General features: G+C 51.7%; 1 protein-coding gene across 8 annotated transcripts in view; it reads left to right on the plus strand.

The window, feature by feature from the left end:
- ptk2aa (protein tyrosine kinase 2aa) overlaps positions 1–18,704 on the plus strand; it is a 551,780-nt gene that overhangs the window by 421,916 nt on the left and 111,160 nt on the right. For all 8 annotated transcript variants that reach the window (XM_041189015.1, XM_041189013.1, XM_041189014.1 and 5 more), the window contains 4 exons: positions 2,103–2,218; positions 3,900–4,000; positions 6,039–6,128; positions 8,856–9,060. In XM_041189015.1, the coding sequence (XP_041044949.1) occupies positions 2,103–2,218; positions 3,900–4,000; positions 6,039–6,128; positions 8,856–9,060 (512 nt within the window). The remainder of the gene's footprint in view (positions 1–2,102; positions 2,219–3,899; positions 4,001–6,038; positions 6,129–8,855; positions 9,061–18,704) is intronic.

The raw sequence follows: 18,704 nt of genomic DNA on the forward strand, positions 1-18,704 counted from the left end.
GCTGATTGGTAACCAGTCATTGAAGCCAAGCAGTTTGCTGTCATTAACTACAAGAGGGATCTGGTAGAGAAGACTCTGAATGTACTAAGAGCCACTCGAAGTTAAGTCCAACAGACTGCTAGGTGGTGCACCAGTGACTACTGGTTACAACTTTGCCAGAATATCCAGATGTCCTTTAACACAGAATGCTAGGGGTATGTATGAAGGGATCAAAAAGGCAACAGGTCCATTTGGCTGCCCACCAAAGCTGCTTGGCATGATCTCTTTCCTCTTTCCATGTAACGAGTAAGGTCAGCTATGATGGGGCAACATTGCAATCATTTGTGATCTGCCACGGGGTCAAACAAGGTTGTGTTCTGGCACTCGCACTCTTTGGCATATTTTTCTCTTTGCTGTTGCCCTATACCTTCAAGTCATCTACAGAGGATGCCTATTTACATAGCAGAACTGATGGAAAGCTGTTCAGCCTTGCTCAGTTGACATCCAAGACAAAGGTATGCCAAGTCCTCATCAGAGAGTTGTTCTATGCTGATGATACTTTACCAGTATTCCTAACCAAGGCACACCTGCAGCAGCAATTGGATGGACTCTCTCAGACCATAAAGAGTTGGTTTGACCATCAGCATCAGGAAGGCAGATGTCATGGTCCAGGACATTGCAATACTGAAAGCTATCAGCATTGACAGTGTGACGCTGGAGTTTTTTAATACCTTCACATATCTAGGCTCCACAATTGCCAGCAACCTGTCACTTAATGCTGAAATAAACACGTGCCTCACAAAAGCTGCAACTGTAATGTCCAAGCCAAGTAAATATGTGCGGAACAACAGCAACCTGACTCTGAACACCAAACTCCAAGTCTACTGAGCCTGCATCCTCATTGCAGTCACCTACAGTGGTGAGACCTGGACAACATATGCTAGACAGGAGGAAAACTGAACAGTTTCCACCATTGCTGTCTCAGACGTATCCTCGGCATCTCTTGATAGGGCAAGGTCACCAACTCAGGCCCTGGCGCATGCTAATTCTAACAATACACTCATTGCTAAGTCAACAATGTCTGTGCTGGCTTGGCCATGTTCATCAGATGGATGATAACTGAATACGTGAAGACCTTCTGCACGGTTAACTGGCCACGGGGTCATGACCTCCTCGGCACCCTTTCCTTCGCTACAAGGGCACCTGCAAGCAAGATATGAAAAAAGCAGGAAATTAACACTGACAACTGGGAGACAGTCGCTGATGGTCATGCCCTCTGCAGGCTGACTGTTTGGAAAGCATTTTAAGAGGCTCAAAGAAAACGAAAACTGCTGGCCGAGAAGAGGGTTCAGAGAAAACTGAGGCCCGCGAATTGTGCACCTTCTCAGGCCACTCTACTCACCTGCAGCAAGGCAGCAGTGACTGCCATGTCAGAGTGAGGTTCCTGAGCCACAGCAGGTGATGCTTAACAGAGAGTTAACCACCACAGCGCAAACCAGCATCTTACAAGACAGAAGACTGCCTTAAACCATAAAGATTTAGTGATTCTTGAATTCATGGAAACATTTTTCACAATTTGTTTTTATCATATCTGGAAAAGATTTGAATACTGCTATTAGATCTCTTAACCTCCTTTGTTCTAGCGAAAAGACACAGTTTCTCTCGACTGTCATAAATAAAGTTCCCCAGCCTTGGCATCATCTCAGTGAATTTTTTCTGCACCCACTCCATAACAATCACATCCTTCCTGAAGAAAGTCCTCCAAAATTGCACCCAGTATCCTAAATATGATGTAACCAGTGATTTCTATCATTTAAAATTCATGACTTCTCTTCAGACCTATGTTCAGTCATTTAATTTGATCAGCTGTTTGTAGATTATAAAGAGATTTACACGGATTGAAGAGTAACATATGCCATAACGAGATGAGATTCAGACTTTTTAAAATTCTTAATTTGGAATTAAGCCTACACAAAATACGAAGAAGTGATTTTCCAGAAGATTTACAATCTGATGCAATTACAATATATTTGGTTTTGGTCTTTGTCAAAAGAATAATACTTTTAGAATTGCTTTTTTAACAGAAAAGTGACTTTTTTAATTGGATTTTATTTTGCACTCAGTTACGGTCATTTTTACAAGTAAGAAAATACAACTTGGACTTGGCCTCCTTAATTCTGTATGCTTACCAGCTCAGCACAGCGCTCTCTTACCTGGAGAGTAAGAGATTTGTACATCGGTGAGTGAATGTGCAATTTAGTCTAGTTGTTTAGGGGAAAGGATACTGTAGGAATGTTGATTTGGATGTGGGTATCGCTGGCATTGTTGACCATTTACCAACTATTAAAAGTGGATATAATTGTGTTTGAACTAGAAACAAAGTATTCCTGGATTCTGAGGTTGTTTGAAAGAAGTGCTGTGTACCATACTGTTACGTGGCATGTTCCAAATCTCAGTTTTTTTTTCTATTTGAGACACTGAATATATGCTAAGGGCTTGACTACTGGCAGAGATGAGCAGCCTTAATGTTTAATGTTGCACGCTTTATTTAATCTTCAGCATTAATAGATGCTTGGGTGGAAACCACGTGCTTACCCTCAGTCTGCTTATCTTTCCTAGTAAAAAGCAATGGGAGGACGTAAACGGGAAGAAAATAATAAACATAATTTAACCTAATACTGCATATCCCTACATATGAAGGAAAACAAATTACCTTTTGGAAAAAGAGTGCCACCTGTTGGATTATAGATGAATAACAGAAAAAGTTCATCTTTGCTTCTTGGCATCATCACCTTAAATAAGTGTGCAGCATAAAATGCACAAAGAATTATGAGCAATCTAACAGAAAATAAAGTCTTTAAAAAACCCTTCAGTAGCCATTGAGATGGAGATTAGATTTTGGGAGCTACCAAGAATTGAAAGAAGCTACCCTTCTGATAAAGGTCACTCAATGTCAACTTAATTTTGCTGTAAAATCACTGATTTGTTTGCTATTGAGGCTTTAGTAGCAGTTACCTTTAATCAGAGAGCTGGATAGCAGTGTTTCTGATCTTTCCACTGTGGGTTTGGGTTGTCTCGGGTAAAATGAACTGTTTTGTAGCTTTTTTAAAACCTCATTATCGTTACATAACATATGTTCAATGATTGGAAAGAAACTGTTTATCAAATTGTGTTATATTGTGCTCTTGTTTGTTTTCTTCATTACTCACAAAATGCTAAAGGCAATTTATTTTTAAAAATGTACTTTTCTGAGAATTATTCTTAGCACTAAAATCAAGGCAATGCAAAGCACTCACTGAGGTATATTTAATAAATATTACATAGCAACGGTCTAGTACTAGGATGAGTTTCTCCTTAAAAATAGAGAAAAAGATGAGTTGTAATCAATTTTCTGTGTGACTCATCCAACCAATGTATTTTTCTGCTATGTAAGTAAAATTATTAATGGCTTGTTTCATGTTCTTCAGTGATGAGAAAGAACATGCCGTCTAACAGAGCTGGTAGACAGTAACAATTGTCACAAAAGAAAGGAGATAAACTAAAAGTAGAAGGTAGAATTAGCCCATGAGCAGTGGGATTAGTGGTTTGTGAGCAGAAGGACAGCAGTAAAGGCTGTTCACTGAGGCTTATGTTAAGTTGTGTTCTATTGCAGCAAATTGTATTCAGTAAATTACAGGTGTTTAGTTTGATGGACCTTGACTCCTGTGTTAATATCATTCTCAAATTTACAAGCAAAGAGAAACCTTGCATTTGAAAAACAATTTAACATAGAGATAAAGATCATTATCATCATGAAAATAATAATATGAATGGTACTTTCACCTGAAAGAATTGAAAAAGATTAATCTGACCAAATCAACAACTTCCCTTCAGAAGAACAATTTGAGTATTTTAATCTATACTTTCCTTTTTCCTTACAGGGATATCGCTGCCAGAAATGTATTGGTATCCTCATTGGACTGTGTAAAGCTAGGAGACTTTGGTTTATCGAGATACATGGAAGACAGCACTTACTACAAAGGTGGGGATCATATTAAAAACAAAACTATAAAGGTTCGATACGGCAGTCTCTGTAAATTGCAATAAGTAGTGCTGGACAACTCAGCAACCATCTGCGAGAGAGGAACCGAGTTATTGTTTTGAGTTGGAACTGTTCCAAAGAAGAGTCATATTGGACTCAACCTGTCAACTCTGTTTCTCTCTCCACAGATATTGCCACACTTGTTGTTACCCTGCACTTTGTTTTATATTTCCAATCTCCTGTATCTGCAGTATTTTGCTCTTACTCTGTAAATAACATTCTGATAATCTGTGTGAGTCCTTTGAAATATGAAGTGTTTTGAAAACAATTAGATTTTTGACACAACAAATTGTAAACCTGTCTGATTTAGTACTGGTCCAACAGAATCAAATCTTTAACCATTTACTTGAAATGCTTTAATACTCATCTTGCAAAGAATACATTCTCCATCTCTGCAAGTATGCAAACGCGAGTAGAGTACTATTGGCTGTTCACATCATAGTAATTTTCAGTTCTTGTTGTGTGGTCCTTGTAAGTTATTATTGCACAATGAAGATGTGAGGAGCCTGAAGATGGCAGAATAGCATTTGGCAGAATAACAAAAAACCTCATGAATTTGGTAACTGGACCTTAGCTTTATTACGGGTATGTTAAACGAACACCTGAGTCACATTATTACCAGTAAAACTATGTTAGCATCATGGCATATGATCTGAAAAAGGAAGGCCTGCGTTTTCTTTGTCCTCAGAGTAAGCAATAGCCTGGAATCTCCACATATTTGACCAGGTACAAACACAACTGAAAAAACCTAAAAGATTACAGAACTTAAAATATAAGTGAGTTATGCTCATAACCACTGTGAGGTTCCACAACCTTTTGCATTGGCTCAAAAGTCAGTTCAACCAAAGTTGTCTCCACCCTCAAAATTGACCATACCCCCAGTTTGGCTTGACAAGTTTAGGTCCATTGTACCCATTCAGGGGTGTTTATCACATTACATCCAGAATTTTGGGTGCACAGACACCTGTGGTCATGTTAATCCATTATCGATGACATGTAGCTCCAGTGGCCCATCATTTGAATTTCACACAGGTCTGTTTCTTATACTTATAATATGATGATTTTAAGTTCAGTTTAAATGAGTTCAAATTCAGTTAATTGATCTGCCCTTGGTACATGAGAACTGTGACCAGCAGTCTGTTTCTCCAACTGCAGCAAGACCTTGAATTTCTTGAATATGTTTTCGGTTATCTTGAAGCCTCATTGGCCATTTTTTAAAAAAATTCATTCAGGGGATTTGGGTGCCACTGGCAAGGCCAGCATTTATTGTCCTTCCCTAATTGCCCTTCAGAAGGTGGTGGTGAGCTCCCTTTTTGCATACAGTAGAGTAGCTTACTAGGTTATTTTCAGAGGGCATTTAAGAGGCAACCACATAGCAGCAAGTCCAAAATCACAGATTGGCCAGGCCAGACGAGATAAGGATGGCAGATTTCTTTCCCTAAAGGAGATAGTGAACCAGATGGGTTGTTGCAACCATCCAGTAGTTTCATGGTCACTTTAATTAATAATAGCTTTTTATTCCATATTTATTTAATTGAATTTAAATTCTCCAATTGCTTCGGTGGGATTTGAACTCATGTTTATGAATCATTTATATAAGCCTCTGGATTGCTAGTCCAATAACAACCACTATGCTACGTGTACCCCTGTTCCAGTCAATAATGAATTACATTCAATAACGCTTTTCAATTGCGCTGATTCAAGGGAGATTTTACATTCTTGTTTCTGCAATGGAGCTTGAGCAGAAATTTGGAACTAACTTCACCTTAGCAAAACCAACATTGGAACCAACTAATAGCAGACGCGTTTTCCCGATTGCACTCCAAACAGAAACTCAGACCTTTTGTTGTGCACGTGGATTGCACTATCTTGCTTTGTGAGGGCTTACTTTAAGTTTGTGTAATTGATGAGCAGGATTGGATACAGAAATTAAGTCATAGATGGTAGTATTTGTGAACCTGTATCCTTCTCTTGGCAGCCTCAAAAGGGAAGCTACCCATCAAATGGATGGCTCCTGAATCAATCAACTTCCGCCGGTTTACCTCAGCTAGTGATGTATGGATGTTTGGTAAGTTGTTTCGACTCCATTCATGTACACTTTGCTGCTGCCTAAATGAAATATAGTTGTCTCCTTTAAACCCCTCTCCCATACCTTTTACACCCTAACATCCAACAAGGCGTGCAAGAAGATCATGGACGACTGTATCATTAAGTTTCAGACAAATTGTTCAACTGCCTCTAAAGTTTTCCACTCCACTTCTCTTTAAACTGAATTATACTGAATTGATTATATATTGAATGAAAATCCCTTGCCCACCAACCTAAACCTTCCCCAGCCTGAATCCTATTTTCCTATGTTCTCTCTGACCTTCTTGCCCGAGCTCATCATCCATTTGATTTAGCACCTGCTCTCTTGATATCATCCATTAAATCACTGACTGTGCAACTTCCCTTTCTGGTCTCCATGCTGACCGACATAGTAATTCATTCATTATTCTCAGGCAATGTCCCCCTCCCTTTCAAAATGGCCAGGATCACCAACCGCCTCCTTCCTTGCTCAAGACCCACCTTGAACCCCTCCCTCTCTGTCCTTACTGTTGCTCCATCTCAAGCATATGGAGCCTGTACTATTATTCTTTTTGATCAACTCCATTTAACCCTCTTTTGTCCATATTTCCCAATACCCTTACCTAACAAAAATCTACCAAAAATATCTAGCTTGAAAATTTAAATTGATTCAGCATCTAACAGCCTTTTTGGATAGAGTTCCAGATCCCACTATCCTTTTGTGGTTAAACAAGTGCTTTCTGATTTCACTCCTAAATGGCCAAACTCTAATTTTAGGATTAAGGCCTCTTGTTCCAGATTCTCCCACCAGAGAAAATAGTTTCTCTATACCCACCCTGTTAAATCCCTCTATCATTTGAAAGACGTTGATCAGACCACCCGATAACCATACAAACGATAGGAAAACATATCAAGTGAATGAAACCTCCCAAAGCTCTTGAAAATTCTACTTCCCTTGCCTCACCCCCAAATTCATGTCCATCTTTCCTGCAATTACTACAATCAGGGTTCCATCCTGTCGTCTTCCATGACTGTGACCAGAATGCATGATCCCTCATTGACCTCTCTGTAGTTTTTGACCTAGCTAACAACAATATTCTTTTCAACTGTCTTTCTTCCATTGCTCATCTAGATATGTTTCCCCTTACTTGCTTCCACCCTTAGCAATTTGATTAAAGCCAGACCATTTCCAGAAATGGCTTCCCTTCCTGGCCTGCACCATAACCTCTGGATCTGTTTCTAGTTATGTCCTCATTTACATGCTGCCCCTCGGTGACAATATCTGAGACATGGGATCAACTTCCACATGTACATGAATAGCATCGAGCTCTACCTCTCCACAGCCTGTCTCAATCCTTTTGCTGTCACTTTGTTGTCAGAGTACTAGGCCGATATCCAGTGTTAGTGGGGCTGCAATGCCCTCCAGGTAACACGAAAGAAAGACGGAAGCTTTGGTCTTTGACCCATGCTGCTACTCTTTTCCCTAGCTTGCCACTGATGCATGCTTCCATTGCCTCGAGTCAAACCAGACTGATCACAATCTTTTCTTCCATTTCAATCTCAAACTGATTTCATGCTCTTCATAATAAAGAACACTGGGGTATATCGCCATTAACATTGCCTATCTCTACCCCTGCCTCAACTCCCTGCTTAAACCTTCATTCTTCCTTCCAGCCCTAACGACCCCAGTGCCCTGATGATCAGTCCCCTGTGTTCAATCAGCTCATCCAAAACTGCTGCACACATTTATACTGTACCAGTTGCTCCTCATCTCAAACCCTTGTGTGTTTTAAGCTACATTGGCTCCTGTTTGCCCCAGTGCTCCCAATTTTAAAACCTCATCATCGTGTTCATATCCCTTTTTGGCCACAGCCTTGCCCTCTAACCCACGTCACCCCTCCAAGCCCAATGAAAGTTCAAATTTTTGGGACTCTCACCTTCTGTGCAACCATTCGATGGCTGCGATGTACACTTTGGAATTCCCTCCATAAACACTTCATATTTCCACACCTGTCTCCTCCTTTAAGACCCTCCTTTCTTGTAACTTGCTGGTTACATCCTTTCAGAAAATTTCAGGGGCCACGTCAATCCATTCATTTGAAGTTTCTGATCGAATTCTCTCCAGCCAGCCTGATGCATGTTACTATAGTAGTACTGCTTTTCAACACAAACTCCTAATGACAAAAAAAAGATCAACTATCTTTGGATTTCCAAATAGCCTTTGATAAGGCACCACATTGTAGACTAATGGATGTGGTCAGAGCATGTGAAATTGGGATAGGTAGCAGAATGGACAGCAAGCAGGCGACAAAACAGAAAACTGAGTCGCAGCAGTTCAAGATATCTACTCTGACGAACAAAAGGTTGGGAAGTGGCGTTGCACGGAGGTCCTGCTGGAACCACAGTTGTTCACAGTATATGTTAACAAACTGGACTTGAGAATCAGAAGTACAATTTCATTATTTGCAGACAACACAAAATTGGGAGGTGTAGTTAAGGCCAACTAGGGTTGGGCAATAAATGTTGGTCCAGCCAGCAAAACCCACATCCAATGAATGAATTTTTAAAAAATCCTTGCCCCTTGTAAGCTTTAGTTTTGGCAGATATGATTTATGTAGTTCAATTCTCTAGACAAACTACTGTAAAGAGAGTTCACTTTTAAGCTACACTAGTTTAGTATTAAATTAAAATGTTTTCTACTATTAATTTTTTTATTTCTACGTTTTAGGCGTTTGTATGTGGGAAATTCTAATGTATGGAGTGAAACCATTTCAAGGAGTAAAAAATAATGATGTAATTGGTAGAATTGAAAATGGCGAGCGGCTGCCAATGCCTCCAAACTGCCCTCCAACGCTCTACAGCCTTATGACAAAATGCTGGGCGTATGACCCTAGCAGAAGACCACGGTTCAATGAACTGAAACAGCAGCTCAGGTAGGAAGCAATTCCCATTTACTTTTGAACAAAATAAATTGCAGTTATGACTTCTCTTCCTTTTCTGACTAGAGCCCATAACCTAGCCCGGCAATTAGTGCAGTACTGAGGAAATGCTGCACTGTCAGAGGTCACGTCTTTCAGTTGAAATGTTAAGCCAAAATCCCGTCTGCCTTTGCAGGTGGACGTAAAATTTCCCATTGTACTTTTCGAAGGAAAGCAGGCAAATTCTTATGGAGTCCTGCACCCAACATCAATAAACAAACAGATTATTTGGTTATTATCACATTCTTGTTTGCAGAATACGAGTGCATATAAATATATTGTTGCATTGACAGTGCCTAGACTTTAAAATGTTTCATTGGCTGTTCAAGCAGTTTGGGATGTACTGAGCTGAGGAAAGGCATATTATAAATGCACATTCTTTTTTCTTATGAAACAGAAAATATAAATGCAACACACATTTATTGTATCAAATGAAACAATATGAAATTCAGAGACGGATGAGGTGGATGGTAGTTCAAAAGGTCAGATTTTGTTGCTGTTGCTCTAACGGTGGCAGAGAGAGAGCATGCGTGACAGAGAGAGAAAGTGAGCTTGAGCGCCCGTGGCTGAGAGATTGAGCGCGCGTGGGGCAGGGAGAGATTGAGCGCGCGTGGGGCAGGGAGAGATTGAGCGCGCGCGGGGCAGGGAGAGATTGAGCGCGCGCGGGGCAGGGAGAGATTGAGCGCGCGCGGGGCAGGGAGAGATTGAGCGCGCGCGGGGCAGGGAGAGATTGAGCGCGCGCGGGGCAGGGAGAGATTGAGCGCGCACGGGGCAGGGAGAGATTGAGCGCGCGTGGGGCAGGGAGAGATTGAGCGCGCGTGGGGCAGGGAGAGATTGAGCGCGCGCGGGGCAGGGAGAGATTGAGCGGGATCGCGAGAGAGGGAGGGGGGGCACGTGGCAACAGGAGGGGGTGGATGCGGCAGTGAGAGGCAGGGGGGGCGGAGGACGGGTGGCAGAGAGAGAGAGAGGGCGTGGCAGTGAGAGAGAGTGTGGTGAGAGGGGTGGGCGTGGCAGGGAGAGAGGGGCGGGCATGGCAGCGAGAGTGGGGGAGGCAAGGAGAGGGCAGGGTGGGCTTGGCAGTGAGAGTGTGTGGAGAGAGGGGTGGGCGTGGCAGTGAGTGTGTGGAGAGAGGGGCGAGCGTGGCAGTGAGAGAGTGTGGAGAGGGGGCGGGCTTGGCAGTGAGAGAAGGTGTGGAGAGAGGGGCAGGCATGGCAGCGAGAGATTGGGGTCAGCGTGGCAGTGAGAGTGTGGAGAGAGGGGCAGGCGTCGTAGTGAGAGAGTGTGTGGAGAGTGGGGCGGGCGTGGCAGTGAGAGTGTGTAGAGAGTGGGGCGGGCGTGGCAGTGAGAGTGTGGAGAGTGGGGCGGGCATGGCAGTGAGAGAGTGTGGAGAGTGGGGCGGGCATGGCAGTGAGAGTGTGTAGAGAGTGGGGCGGGCGTGGCAGTGAGAGTGTGGAGAGTGGGGCGGGCATGGCAGTGAGAGTGTGTAGAGAGTGGGGCGGGCGTGGCAGTGAGAGTGTGGAGAGTGGGGCGGGCATGGCAGTGAGAGTGTGGGGGGGGGCATGGCAGTGAGAGTGTGGAGAAAGGGGCGGGCGTGGCAGTGAGTGTGTGTAGAGAGTGGGGCGGGCGTGGCAGTGAGAGAGTGTGGAGAGAGGGGCGGGCGTGGCAGTAAGTGTGTGGAGAGAGGGGCGGGCGTGGCAGTGAGAGAGTGTGGAGAGAGGGGCGGGCGTGGCAGTGAGAGAGTGTGGAGAGAGGGGCGGGCGTGGCAGTAAGTGTGTGGAGAGAGGGGCGGGCGTGGCAGTGAGAGAGTGTGGAGAGAGGGGCAGGCGTGGCAGTGAGAGAGTGTGGAGAGAGGGGCGGGTGTGGCAGTGAGAGTGTGGAGAGAGGGGCGGGCGTGGCAGTGAGAGTGTGGGGGGGGCGTGGCAGTGAGAGTGTGGAGAGAGGGGCAGGCGTGGCAGTGAGAGAGTGTGGGGGGGGCGTGGCAGTGAGAGTGTGTGGAGAGTGGGGCGGGCGTGGCACAGAGACTGTGGGATGGGCGTGGCAGTGAGAGAGTGTGGGATGGGCGTGGCAGTGAGAGAGTGTGGGATGGGCGTGGCAGTGAGAGAGTGTGGGACGGGCGTGGCAGTGAGTGAGTGGGACGGGCGTGGCAGTGAGTGAGTGGGACGGGCGTGGCAGTGAGTGAGTGGGGCGGGTGTGTCAGTGAGTGAGTGGGACGGGTGTGGCAGTGAGTGAGTGGGGCGGGTGTGTCAGTGAGTGAGTGGGGCGGGTGTGTCAGTGAGTGAGTGGGACGGGCGTGGCAGTGATGAGTGGGACGGGCGTGGCAGTGAGTGAGTGGGGCGGGTGTGTCAGTGAGTGAGTGGGGCGGGTGTGTCAGTGAGTGAGTGGGACGGGCGTGGCAGAGTGAGTGGGGCGGGCGTGGCAGTGAGAGAGTGTGGGACAGGCGTGGCAGTGAGTGAGTGGGATGGGCATGGCAGTGTGTGTGGGGCGGGCGTGGCAGTGAGTGTGGGGGGCGGGCGTGGCAGTGAGAGTGTGGGGCGGGCGTGGCAGTGTGTGTGTGTGGGGCGGGCGTGGCAGTAAGAGTGTGTGGGGCGGGCGTTGCAGTGAGTGTGTGTGGGGCGGGCGTGGCAGTGAGTGTGTGGGGTGGGCGTGGCAGTGATAGTGTGTGGTCGGGCGTGGCAGTGAGAGTGTGTGGGGTGGGCGTGGCAGTGAGTGTGTGTGGGGCGGGCATGGCAGTGAGTGTGTGTGGGGCGGGCGTAGCAGTGAGTGTGTGTGGGGCGGGCATGGCAGTGAGTGTGTGTGGGGCGGGCGTGGCACTGAGAGAGTGGGACGGGCGTGGCAATGAGAGAGTGTGGGACGGGTGTGGCACTGAGTGAGTGGGACGGGCGTTGCAGTGAGAGAGAGTGGGACGGACGTGGCACTGAGTGAGTGGGACGGACGTGGCACTGAGTGAGTGGGACGGGCGTTGCAGTGAGAGTGTGTGGGGCGGGCGTTGCAGTGAGAGAGTGGGACGGGCGTGGCAGTGAGAGAGTGTGTGAGGCAGACGTGGCAGTGAGAGTGTGTGGGGCGGGCGTTGCAGTGAGTGTGGGGCGGGCGTGGCAGAGTGTGTGTGTGGGGCGGACGTGGCAGTGAGAGTGTGTGGGGCGGGCGTTGCAGTGAGTGTGGGGCGGGCGTGGCAGAGTGTGTGTGTGGGACGGGCGTGGCAGTGAGAGAGTGTGTGGGGTGGGTGTGGCAGTGAGAGTGTGTGGGGCGGGCGTGGCAGTGAGAGTGTGGGGGGCGGGCGTGGCAGTGAGTGTGTGGGGCGGGCGTGGCAGTGAGTGTGTGGGGCGGGCGTGGCAGTGAGTGTGTGGGGCGGGCGTGGCAGTGAGTGTGTGGGATGGGCGTGGCAGTGAGTGTGTGGGGGGCGGGCGTGGCAGTGTGTGTGTGTGGGGCGGGCGTGGCAGTGTGTGTGTGTGGGGCGGGCGTGGCAGTGTGTGTGTGTGGGGCGGGCGTGGCAGTGAGTGTGTGGGGCGGGCGTGGCAGTGAGAGTGTGGGGCGGGCGTGGCAGTGAGAGTGTGGGGCGGGCATGGCAGTGAGAGTGTGGGGCGGGCGTGGCAGTGAGAGTGTGGGGCGGGCGTGGCAGTGAGAGTGTGTGGGGCGGGCGTGACAGTGAGAGAGAGTGTGGCGGGCGTGACAGTGAGAGAGAGTGTGTGGCGGGCGTGGCAGCGAGATTGTGTGGCGGGCGTGGCAGCGAGATTGTGTGGCGGGCGTGGCAGCGAGAGTGGGGCGGACGTGGCAGCGAGAGAGTGGAGCAGGCGTGGCAGCGAGAGAGAGAATGTGGCGGGCGTGGCAGTGAGAGAGTGGGGCGGGCGTGGCACCGAGAGAGAGTGGGGTGGGCGTGGCAGTGAGAGAGTGGGGCGGGAGTGTCAGTGAGAGAGAGTGGGGCGGGAGTGTCAGTGAGAGAGAGTGGGGCGGGCGTGGCAGTGAGAGAGAGTGGGGCGGGCGTGGCAGTGAGAGTGTGTGGGGCGGGCGTGGCAGTGAGAGTGTGTGGGGCGGGCGTGGCAGTGAGAGTGTGTGGGGCGGGCGTGGCAGTGAGAGTGTGTGGGGCGGGCGTGGCAGTGAGTGTGGGGCGGGCGTGGCAGTGAGTGTGGTGAGGGCGTGGCAGTGAGTGTGGTGAGGGCGTGGCAGTGAGAGAGTGGGACGGGCGTGGCAGTGAGAGAGTGGGACGGGCGTGGCAGTGAGTGTGGAGCGGGCGTGGCAGTGAGAGAGAGTGGGGCGGGCGTGGCAGTGAGAGTGGGGCGGGCGTGGCAGTGAGAGAGAGTGGGGCGGGCGTGGCAGTGAGAGAGAGTGGGACGGGCGTGGCAGTGAGAGAGAGTGGGGCGAGCGTGGCAGTGAGAGAGAGTGGGGCGGGCGTGGCAGTGAGAGAGAGTGGGGCGGACGTGGCAGTGAGAGAGAGTGGGACGGGCGTGGCAGTGAGAGTGGGACGGGCGTGGCAGTGAGAGAGTGTAGGGCGGGCGTGGCAGTGAGAGACTGGGGCGGGCGTGGCAGTGAGAGAGTGGGGCGGGCGTGGCAGTGAGAGTGAGTGGGGCGGGCGTGGCAGTGAGAGTGAGTGGGGCGGGCGTGGCAGTGAGAGAGTGGGGCGGGCGTGGCAGTGAGAGAGAGTGTGGCGGGCGTGACAGTGAGAGAGAGTGTGTGGCGGGCGTGGCAGCGAGATTGTGTGGCGGGCGTGGCAGCGAGAGTGGGGCGGACGTGGCAGCGAGAGAGTGGAGCAGGCGTGGCAGCGAGAGAGAGAATGTGGCGGGCGTGGCAGCGAGAGTGAGGCGGGCGTGGCAGTGAGAGAGTGGGGCGGGCGTGGCACCGAGAGAGAGTGGGGTGGGCGTGGCAGTGAGAGAGTGGGGCGGGAGTGTCAGTGAGAGAGAGTGGGGCGGGCGTGGCAGTGAGAGAGAGTGGGGCGGGCGTGGCAGTGAGAGAGAGTGGGGCGGGCGTGGCAGTGAGAGAGAGTGGGGCGGGCGTGGCAGTGAGAGAGAGTGGGGCGGGCGTGGCAGTGAGAGAGAGTGGGGTGGGCGTGGCAGTGAGAGAGAGTGGAACGGACGTGGCAGTGAGAGGGAGTAGAGCGGGCGTGTCAGTGAAAGAGAGTGGGACGGGCGTGGCAGTGAGAGAGTGGGGCGGGCGTGGCAGTGAGAGAGAGAGTGGAGCGGGCGTGGCAGTGAGAGAGAGTGGAGCGGGCGTGGCAGTGAGAGAGAGTGGAGCGGGCGTGGCAGTGAGAGAGAGTGGAGCGGGCGTGGCAGTGAGAGAGTGGAGCGGGCTTGGCAGTGAGAGAGAGAGTGGAGCGGGCGTGGCAGTGAGAGAGAGTGTGTGTGGGGGGCGGGCGTGGCAGTGAGAGAGTGTGGGACAGGCGTGGCAGTGAGTGAGTGGGATGGGCATGGCAGTGTGTGTGGGGCGGGCGTGGCAGCGAGAGTGTGGGGCGGACGTGGCAGTGTGTGTGGGGCGGGCGTGGCAGAGTGTGTGTGGGGGGCGGGCGTGGCAGTAAGAGTGTGTGGGGCGGGCGTTGCAGTGTGTGTGGGGTGGGCGTGGCAGTGAGTGTGTGGGGTGGGCGTGGCAGTGATAGTGTGTGGTCGGGCGTGGCAGTGAGAGTGTGTGGGGTGGGCGTGGCAGTGAGTGTGTGTGGGGCGGGCATGGCAGTGAGAGTGTGTGGGGCGGGCGTAGCAGTGAGTGTGTGTGGGGCGGGCATGGCAGTGAGTGTGTGTGGGGCGGGCGTGGCACTGAGAGAGTGGGACGGGCGTGGCAATGAGAGAGTGTGGGACGGGTGTGGCACTGAGTGAGTGGGACGGGCGTTGCAGTGAGAGAGAGTGGGACGGGCGTTGCAGTGAGAGAGAGTGGGACGGACGTGGCACTGAGTGAGTGGGACGGACGTGGCACTGAGTGAGTGGGACGGGCGTTGCAGTGAGAGTGTGTGGGGCGGGCGTTGCAGTGAGAGAGTGGGACGGGCGTGGCAGTGAGAGAGTGTGTGAGGCAGACGTGGCAGTGAGAGTGTGTGGGGCGGGCGTTGCAGTGAGTGTGGGGCGGGCGTGGCAGAGTGTGTGTGTGGGACGGGCGTGGCAGTGAGAGAGTGTGTGGGGTGGGTTTGGCAGTGAGAGTGTGTGGGGCGGGCGTGGCAGTGAGTGTGTGGGATGGGCGTGGCAGTGAGTGTGTGGGGGGCGGGCGTGGCAGTGTGTGTGTGTGGGGCGGGCGTGGCAGTGTGTGTGTGTGGGGCGGGCGTGGCAGTGTGTGTGTGTGGGGCGGGCGTGGCAGTGAGTGTGTGGGGCGGGTGTGGCAGTGAGAGTGTGGGGCGGGCGTGGCAGTGAGAGTGTGTGGGGCGGGCGTGGCAGTGAGAGTGTGTGGGGCGGGCGTGGCAGTGAGAGTGTGTGGGGCGGGCGTGGCAGTGAGAGTGTGTGGGGCGGGCGTGGCAGTGAGAGTGTGTGGGGCGGGCGTGGCAGTGAGAGTGTGTGGGGTGGGCGTGGCAGTGAGAGTGTGTGGAGTGGGCGTGGCAGTGAGTGTGGGGCGGGCGTGGCAGTGAGTGTGGGGCGGGCGTGGCAGTGAGTGTGGGGCGGGCGTGGCAGTGAGTGTGGTGAGGGCGTGGCAGTGAGAGAGTGGGACGGGCGTGGCAGTGAGAGAGTGGGACGGGCGTGGCAGTGAGTGTGGAGCGGGCGTGGCAGTGAGAGAGAGTGGGGCGGGCGTGGCAGTGAGAGAGAGTGGGCCGGGCGTGGCAGTGAGAGAGAGTGGGGCGGACGTGGCAGTGAGAGAGAGTGGGACGGGCGTGGCAGTGAGAGTGGGACGGGCGTGGCAGTGAGAGTGGGGCGGGCGTGGCAGTGAGAGAGAGTGGGACGGGCGTGGCAGTGAGAGAGAGTGGGGCGGGCGTGGCAGTGAGAGAGAGTGGGGCGGACGTGGCAGTGAGAGAGAGTGGGACGGGCGTGGCAGTGAGAGTGGGACGGGCGTGGCAGTGAGAGAGTGTAGGGCGGGCGTGGCAGTGAGAGACTGGGGCGGGCGTGGCAGTGAGAGAGTGGGGCGGGCGTGGCAGTGAGAGTGAGTGGGGCGGGCGTGGCAGTGAGAGTGAGTGGGGCGGGCGTGGCAGTGAGAGAGAGTGTGGCGGGCGTGGCAGTGAGAGAGAGTGTGTGGCGGGCGTGGCAGCGAGATTGTGTGGCGGGCGCGGCAGCGAGAGTGGGGCGGACGTGGCAGCGAGAGAGTGGAGCAGGCGTGGCAGCGAGAGAGAGAGTGTGGCGGGCGTGGCAGCGAGAGTGGGGCGGGCGTGGCACCGAGAGAGAGTGGGGTGGGCGTGGCAGTGAGAGAGTGGGGCGGGAGTGTCAGTGAGAGAGAGTGGGGCGGGCGTGGCAGTGAGAGAGAGTGGGGCGGGCGTGGCAGTGAGAGAGAGTGGGGCGGGCGTGGCAGTGAGAGAGAGTGGGGCGGGCGTGGCAGTGAGAGAGAGTGGGGTGGGCGTGGCAGTGAGAGAGAGTGGGGTGGGCGTGGCAGTGAGAGTGAGTGGGACGGGCGTGGCAGTGAGAGAGAGTGGAACGGACGTGGCAGTGAGAGGGAGTAGAGCGGGCGTGTCAGTGAAAGAGAGTGGGACGGGCGTGGCAGTGAGAGAGTGGGGCGGGCGTGGCAGTGAGAGAGAGAGTGGAGCGGGCGTGGCAGTGAGAGAGAGTGGAGCGGGCGTGGCAGTGAGAGAGTGGAGCGGGCTTGGCAGTGAGAGAGAGAGTGGAGCGGGCGTGGCAGTGAGAGAGTGTGTGTGGCGGGCGTGGCAGTGAGAGAGAGAGTGGAGCGGGCGTGGCAGTGAGAGAGAGAGTGGAGCGGGCGTGGCAGTGAGAGAGAGTGTGGAGCGGGCGTGGCTGTGAGAGAGAGTGTGGAGCGTGCGTGGCAGTGAGAGAGAGTGTGGAGCGTGCGTGGCAGTGAGAGTGTGTGTGGCGGGTGTGGCTGTGAGAGAGAGAGTGGGGCGGGCGTGGCAGCGAGAGAGTGTGGGGCGGGCGTGGCAGCGAGAGAGAGAGTGGGGCGGGCGTGGCAGCGAGAGAGAGTGGAGCGGGCGTGGCAGCGAGAGAGAGTGGGGCGGGCGTGGCAGCGAGAGAGAGAGTGGAGCGGGCATGGCAGTGAGAGAGAGAGTGGAGCGGGCGTGGCAGTGAGAGAGAGTGTGTGTGGCGGGCGTGGCTGTGAGAGAGAGAGTGGAGCGGGCGTGGCTGTGCGAGAGTGTGGAGCGGGCGTGGCAGTGAGAGAGAGTGTGGAGCGTGCGTGGCAGTGAGAGAGAGTGTGGAGCGTGCGTGGCAGTGAGTGTGTGTGTGGTGGGCGTGGCAGTGAGAGAGAGAGTGGAGCGGGCGTGGCAGTGAGAGAGAGTGTGTGGGGCGGGCGTGGCTGTGAGAGAGAGAGTGGAGCGGGCGTGGCAGTGAGAGAGAGTGTGGAGCGTGCGTGGCAGTGAGAGTGTGTGTGGCGGGCGTGGCTGTGAGAGAGAGAGTGGGGCGGGCGTGGCAGCGAGAGAGAGTGGGGTGGGCGTGGCAGCGGGAAAGAGTGGGGTGGGCGTGGCAGCGAGAGTGGGGCGGGCGTGGCAGCGAGAGAGAGTGGGGTGGGCGTGGCTGTGCGAGCGCGAGACTGAACGAGCATGCGAGAGGGAGGGAGTTGGGGAGAGTCAGTGAGCCCGTGTGGCAGATTGTGCGTGTCTGCCTTACTCCCAGCCTCAGGTTTCTCACTCAATCTCAGCACCATACACCAACACAAGCAAACACACCCACTCACAGCGGGTGAGTGAGCGCGCAATGTGAGACTGGGAGTGAGCTGGACACGCACACACTGATCCTCTCACACTCTGGTCATTTTTCTTAATTACTCTTTTTCTACTATTGCTCAGCAGTTGTTTCTTTTCTTAATACCTCAACTTTTTTTGTTGAAATTCAGTTTATTGTTCCAAATCTTATTTTTCCGAAATTTGCTCGTCAGCATCTTGAGTGAGAAAAAAAATGCAGATGTGCCCCACCCACCCCCAAGGAAAAGGTTGGACAAGCCTGTTATAGAGGAAAACAAAAATGAGACAGTGACTGATAAGGGTGCAGCCCTGCATTGAATAAAAGAAGCAAAACAGATTCCTGTTCAAAACAACTTTTTATATTGTGCATTCTGTTCATTAGAATGTCTTCCTCGATCATGTAATCTTTATTCATTAGCTGCATGCTAAATAAGCTAGTGAAGACACTGGGAAAGTTTAATGAAATATCACTTTGTAATGTCATGCTTCATGCCTTCGATGTGTAGAACCTGATGATTTGAAATTTAGAATTTTCATTATTTGGCAACCATACAAATATAAGGGGTGCAAGTTTAAAAGGAGACTACAAGGAGTATTGATATTCCAAAAGAATAGTAGTAATCAATATTTTATTCTTGAAATATATTCATGAACTCTCGAAGGGTTCTGGTATTTCTATATAATTAAAACCGATGAAAGGAATGGCAATGTCAAACAGCATTGATTCAGCAATTATAGTATTTGGATGTTGTATTTATAACCAGTGTAATGAGAGCACAGTAGCATGTAGCCTGTCACCGTACCAGAGAGAAAATTAAAATAGTTTTAAGTTCTGCCCTTGTATTGCTATCATCTTACAAAATAA

The sequence above is a fragment of the Carcharodon carcharias genome, chromosome 6 (assembly GCF_017639515.1).
Source record: "Carcharodon carcharias isolate sCarCar2 chromosome 6, sCarCar2.pri, whole genome shotgun sequence".
In the NCBI taxonomy this organism is placed as follows: domain Eukaryota; kingdom Metazoa; phylum Chordata; class Chondrichthyes; order Lamniformes; family Lamnidae; genus Carcharodon; species Carcharodon carcharias.